This window comes from Bombus vancouverensis, chromosome 5, assembly GCF_051014615.1.
Source record: "Bombus vancouverensis nearcticus chromosome 5, iyBomVanc1_principal, whole genome shotgun sequence".
Classification (NCBI taxonomy): Eukaryota; Metazoa; Arthropoda; class Insecta; order Hymenoptera; family Apidae; genus Bombus; species Bombus vancouverensis.
The window spans coordinates 13,531,867-13,538,206 of record NC_134915.1 but is presented as its reverse complement, the minus strand read 5'-3'; the positions used below and the strand labels follow the sequence as shown (position 1 = coordinate 13,538,206).

At 35.1% G+C, this 6,340-nt stretch overlaps 1 protein-coding gene across 1 annotated transcript; it reads left to right on the top strand.

Moving 5' to 3' along the window:
• Positions 1-3,204: 3,204 nt before the first annotated feature.
• Positions 3,205-5,858, top strand: Tip60 (Histone acetyltransferase Tip60). The gene is made up of 5 exons (XM_033332939.2): positions 3,205-3,330; positions 3,435-3,492; positions 3,904-3,972; positions 4,054-5,134; positions 5,272-5,858. Exons 1-5 carry the CDS (start codon positions 3,286-3,288, stop codon positions 5,378-5,380), a joined length of 1,362 nt encoding a protein of 453 aa, XP_033188830.1. The 5' UTR covers positions 3,205-3,285; the 3' UTR covers positions 5,381-5,858.
• The last annotated feature ends 482 nt before the right edge of the window (positions 5,859-6,340 follow it).

Sequence of the window (6,340 nt, the reverse complement as noted above, 5' to 3'; positions counted from 1 at the left end):
TTTGATGGATGATGAGGTATCGTGTGGCACCTTTGGTTTTTGAGGTCGTGGTAGAAAAATGGAACGGGTTATGAGTATTTGATGAACGAGGAATGACAATAAATTGCAGATGTTACTTCGATAATTTATATTATAGTTTGAACACTCTTGCGATTTTGTTAATCATCGAAAAGAAGTTTTGTCACATCATAACCACGTTATAATTTTGACACGTATTTTCCACTTATCATGTTCTCTCCAAATATATCTAAGAATTTCTAGGAATAATTAACAAACACAGTAGCCGTAAAATCATACGTCATAACTATCAGTTACTAGCGATATCGATAATAAAATGTAAATAATACTGACAGTATAATAAACGCTGTTATCAGAAATCATAGCTCTAATAATAATTACCGTTGCCTATAACTATCGTAATTACTCTATACAGTGCAATTAATTCCAATTTATGTACCTTATTTTCTCAATCGCCCCATGTTTCAAGCTTCATTATGCTCTTAATCGACCATCGATCAATTGTTAACAATAATTAATACACATTAGAATAGGCTATGAAACTTGTAAGGAAACGAACCAAGAGGAAAGATACACGGATACTGGAAGATCGCGAACGCAAGGATAAGTAACGAAAATGTAAAGCCCGGATGAACCGCGCTCATCCCCTTTGGCGTCGGCGTTTGACGCGACCGCTGAAATTTTTACTTCGTTCGATTTGGTCTTTCGGGGATTCCCCGCCCTCTGATTGGTGGACTTTGGCCACGCCCTGCATATAAGGGTGGCTTGCTCGCCGGAGCACTATCAACCCTTATGTATGCCCGATGTGAGTACACTTATGTGTACGGGGTACATATATGTAACCGGTGCAGATTTCGCGCGTACATATATGTATCCAGGGTGAAGTACATAGGCGTAGGAACGTGTGTACACCCCTGGGGTGGGGCTCTCGCAGGACTGCTGCGGGAGGCAGCCGACGGTGAACACTCGATACGACACGGTCGATCGAACCAGTCGTAATTTTAGTATGAAACTGTTATCTAAAAATGAACGACTCAACGACACTCGCTATTCTTTTCGCGAAACTCTCACGGGACTCGAGAGACGTGGGAGTGGGATAACTGGAATCGAAGGTTCTAATACTTTTTGTCGATACTTGAAACAAGAGGAGTATATAGATATAAAGGGTGAAGTTAAATTAGAAGTTATATTTTTGATGTATAGAATATTTCACAAAGATTAGATAAAAATTTTGGTATATACGTATCGCTTAGATATATATATACCTCCGCTCCAAAGTCTCAGGACATTTTTTACTTTTAATAAAATTTTAATATTTGATTTTAAATTACACGCACGTTTGAATAAAATTATTATTATATTATGACGTCGTTATGTATATGTCAGTATGTCAGTAATATATACGTTTTCTTTTTATCAAAAAAATATTATTTCTTGATGTTTTTGTTGTGTGCTTAATTTTCTTTTTTTGCTCAATTTTGAAACTGATCTACTGAGTGTCTTGAGAATTGCGAATGGTAATGTACCTGTGTAGTTTGTGCTTTAGATAATGTACCTTAGAGTTTCTATTTTAGATATACAGTATGTTTCAACGAGATGTGATTGGATGGAAATTTAAATATAAATTGATTATAGATAAGATGCTGATACTCGGTTTTGGAAAAATGTATACATATAAGGACGTTGTTGAATTAGAAGTTATAATTTAAGTATCCAGGATGTTTCAAGGAATTTGAAGAAAAATTTGGATTATGAATTTTTTAATAATTAAGGTATATTAATTTATCATTTTTGACATATGAAAAAAGAATATAATCACCGACCATTTTTATGTATTAAGAATTTTCTTTTAAAAAAGAAGGCAATAAAATGGTTATAATATAAAAATTCTGTAATTCCTTAACACTACATATTGGAACAACGAGTGAGAGTCTATTTGAAACCCGATTAGCCTCACAGACGTCGACTTTATTGCCCGTAATTAGTCGGTATAAATAACGTCATCGAAATAAAGGTGGTGGCTTGGTAAGTAACATCGGAAATTTCAACGATGTTTCAAGTATGACTTCGCATTAGTGGCCGGATACACGGAAAGGGTATTTACGTAATCTCGCGGGCGCTGGATTGTTTTGTGCGCTGAATTGAATAGAATAAGATGTCACTTCACCAGGGAAGAGAATATTTTCATGCTGGGAATATTTTATACGAAATTTATGCCTCAGAGGGATAGACAGAGAACGTGGGAAGGAACTTACCGTGTCTACGTATAGATATTACTATTTTACAGCGGACGGAGTAGAATAAGATGTCACCTCAAATTGTCTCGAGTGACTAAAATAGCTTTACGTTACAAACCTTAAAAGCAACGACGAAGACGCCAGCCGAAAGAGACTCGTATGAAATACACGCGCGAAACGGTGCGGCGTTACTCTAAATTCACCTGTTTCCAAATGATATGCATTTCAGAATTAATTGCGTGCAAGTGCGAGCATCTTTCGTGATGTATCGTTGTAACCCCGCTACTCACCTCCGTATCTTCCTTTGAATTATTCTTACTTAATTACGTCGCATATGCACCTCGACGACCCATCATATTATTAAAGGGGATTTTATTTGATGTCACTCACGAGTACGAGTTTCCATTATACTTCCCTTTTACCTCCCTCTCAGATATTAATAAATTATACTTTACACCCCTTAGTTTTCGTATCTAATTTTGAATTTGTCAAAACTTGAGGTATTTACATTTTGGATATAAATTTAATATGACATCTTTGTTGGAATAGCAAAAGAGTATAAGAGTCAAATTTTTGTCAAAACAGACTACGCTAATATATTCTACATTGCTGTCTGTGCTACATTATGGTATTATTAGAAGTGTTTTTTCTGAAAAATTAATAATTTATATTATAATTTATATTAATATCTACTATAATTTTACATAGTGATACGTGTATAATAATTATATAATAATTTCTTTATTATTGTATACACTATTATATCGTGTTACTATTTTAATGAAAAGTAATGAAATAAATAGAGCGACTAATTTTGTAGTGCTTTGAGTTTAGAACGAATTTCGCGGGCATCATAAATATTTCGATATTCGACGGAGATATTTCGATTGAAATGTTTCGATAGTGCGGGAAATGATTTGAACTTAGTTCTTCTTATGTGCGAAGCCGATGGAGGAGCGCTCGCGCTAGTGTCGTGAGTACTTCAAAACAAAATCGTATTCGGTAGAAAGTTTCTTCAATTGTGATTAAAATGATTGAAGAACACGACGAGCGCGAAACAATATGCGACTCAGTGGTAAATATTACGATCTACTAAACACGATAACGTTAATATTTTCTTAGTGTGAAGTCGGTAATTACGAATATTTGAATGTTATAAGGTCTTAACCTTACTTTCAGAATTCATTGGTGGAAGGCTGTCGTTTACCAGTCAGAATGCACGGGACGGATGATTGGCGTGAGTAAAATATCTATTTGTATTCTTGTTCTTTAGTCATATGATGATCTGTTTTGAGAAAATCGTGATCTTTTTCTCTAAATCATGTATGACGTTTTATACAATAAAGATCATTTAGAAAGCGTGTCATTGGTTCGCATTATTGAACCATTTCATAGACACATGGATATTTCTATTGATTAATGTCGTTAAAATCATATCCCGAATATAAGAAATGTATTTAATAAAATATTGGCGTTCATTTACCATACATTATGTTTATTTCAACTTTTAGGTTATGTTTAGGTATCTCAGACAGTAACAGATTGTGTACATTCGGTCTTTTATTGTTTCTTCAGGAGTGCATTATGTCTCCATTTATTTAGGTGTAATAATGAGAGTTTATCAAAACTGTCCTTTTGTCATCCACAGCTCTTGCTGAAATCATCAGTGTTAAAGACGTACATGGTGTCAAGTGTTATTATGTTCACTATGTAGATTGTAAGTATAACGGGAATTAAGAAGAGAGCTGTTGTATGTATGTACGTAGACAACCATTTAACTAAATGTGCAATATTTTAGTCAATAAACGATTAGATGAATGGGTTACGGAAGATTGTTTGGACACCCGGAAGGTCCAATACCCTCGTCGAGATGGAACCACACCAGGAACTGGTGCAGCAACCCCCAAAAAACAAGCACCCAGTAGGCCTCCTAGTCCTAGCAGCCTTAGTAACGAACCAGTTAATGGTTCTGCAGTTTTACAAGCTGCATTACAAAAAAAAATGTCTAGAAAGAGAAAGGCAACATTTATAGAAAATGAGGATTCTCAGGATGGCCCACCACAGACACCTGGCCCAAGGCCAACTGGATCATTGGTTGCGCATCACCACGATGATATAGTTACTAGAATGAAAAATGTAGAACTAATAGAACTAGGTCGTCACAGAATAAGACCCTGGTATTTTAGCCCTTATCCACAAGAAATGGTAAACCTACCATGTATATATATCTGTGAATTCTGCCTGAAGTATAGAAAAAGTCGAAAATGTCTGGAGCGACATTTAGCAAAATGTAATTTGAGACATCCGCCTGGTAATGAGATATATAGAAAAGGCTCAATATCATTTTTCGAGATTGACGGCCGAAAGAACAAAAATTATGCACAAAATCTTTGTCTACTAGCAAAATTATTTTTGGATCATAAAACGCTTTACTATGATACGGATCCTTTCTTGTTTTATGTAATGACAGATTTTGACAGTAGAGGATTCCATATAGTTGGTTATTTCTCAAAAGAGAAAGAATCGACTGAGGATCATAACGTAGCTTGCATTCTTACACTACCACCCTATCAAAGAAGGGGCTATGGAAAATTACTGATAGAATTCTCATACGAGCTATCCAAATTCGAAGGTAAAACAGGTTCACCCGAAAAACCTTTGTCAGATTTGGGATTGCTGTCTTATAGAAGTTACTGGGCACACACCATATTGGATATTCTGTTGAATATAAAGCCATTAGTAGAAAATGAGAAGCCTCAGATTACGATAAGTGAAATATGTGAGCTGACCTCGATTAAGAAAGAAGATGTGATATCGACGCTTCAGAACTTGAATCTCATTAATTACTACAAAGGACAATATATTGTTACATTGAATAGGTAATTGGCTAAATAGTCAATGCGTCGTTAGGAAAAAAAAAACGGGTCGTGCAGACCGTTTGTATAGATATTTCGCTTCTTTGCAAATACAGAGGATTTCTTCCAATATGTCACTGACAAAACATGTTTATTCACAGGGAGATTATCGAGCAACACGCAGCTGCAATGGAAAAGAGGCAAATCAGGATAGATCCTAAGTGTCTTCATTGGACACCAAAAGACTGGAGTGTTAGGGCAAAATGGTGAAGTGACATTCAAAATCGACAATAATATTGTGTTAATTCATCTCTAAGTGATTTTCAGAATCCCCTGAAAGCGTGACCATTGTATCATTTATTCAGTGTAGATACAAAAACTGTATATAACATACCCGACCATAATGGTCTGTGTTTTTTAATAAGACTGTCAAGCTTTGCACGTGACTGCAATGATTAAAAATGACAAAATGAAAACGAAAAAGAACACAGAAGTAATAATAATTTTTACGTTTGCATGCGTATCACGGTTACGCAGTATACCGAACAACCATGTTTACCGAATATTTTATGTGATAAGAAAAAAGTATCTGTTAAATAATGTACTGGCTTACATCTAGAGTCAGAAGCAATGTTTTAATATGGTGACTAGGATTTTTTAAAACATTTGCATACATATTTGCGAATCAACGACTTGTACAGGGATATAAATCGGTCTTGTAGAATTGTAAATAAATCTGTTTTTATAATGTGCACCTCATTCACTGCTAAAATACGAAAGCGATATCTAGTTTTAAAACAAAAGAATATATATATGTAATTATAGTATTTCGAAGCTTCAAGTAAAGCGACGAAGCTCGCGTATGTGACCATATTGAAACTCAGTGAAACTGATTGGTACAATGCAAAAGTTGTATGCATACGAATATTCGCACAATTGTGCACACACCTTTAAAACAAGTATTAGGCGATATTCAAATTTGCGTGTGCTCGTATTACGGACGGATGGTAATCGATAATCTGTCGTTAAGAAAACAAATAAATAAATAAATGAAAAATAATAGGAAAGGTGGGAGAAAAATAGAGATCCATTTAAAGAAATCGGATTCATTCATAATCGCATCGCATTGAACAAAAACACACGAGTTTTCATTCCTCATTGTATTATAAACGGCTGTGTTTGATCAAGTTGAAAACGCTCGAGCGTAAATTATCCGTCTGAATCCGATTC

Bases quoted from the DNA above. Each gene is read 5' to 3' on its own strand.
- Tip60 (XM_033332939.2), top strand. From the start codon at position 3,286: ATGATTGAAGAACACGACGAGCGCGAAACAATATGCGACTCAGTG. The intron at 3,331-3,434 runs GTAAATATTACG...CCTTACTTTCAG, and splicing joins AAACAATATGCGACTCAGTG to AATTCATTGGTGGAAGGCTG. The intron at 3,493-3,903 runs GTGAGTAAAATA...TGTCATCCACAG, and splicing joins GCACGGGACGGATGATTGGC to CTCTTGCTGAAATCATCAGT.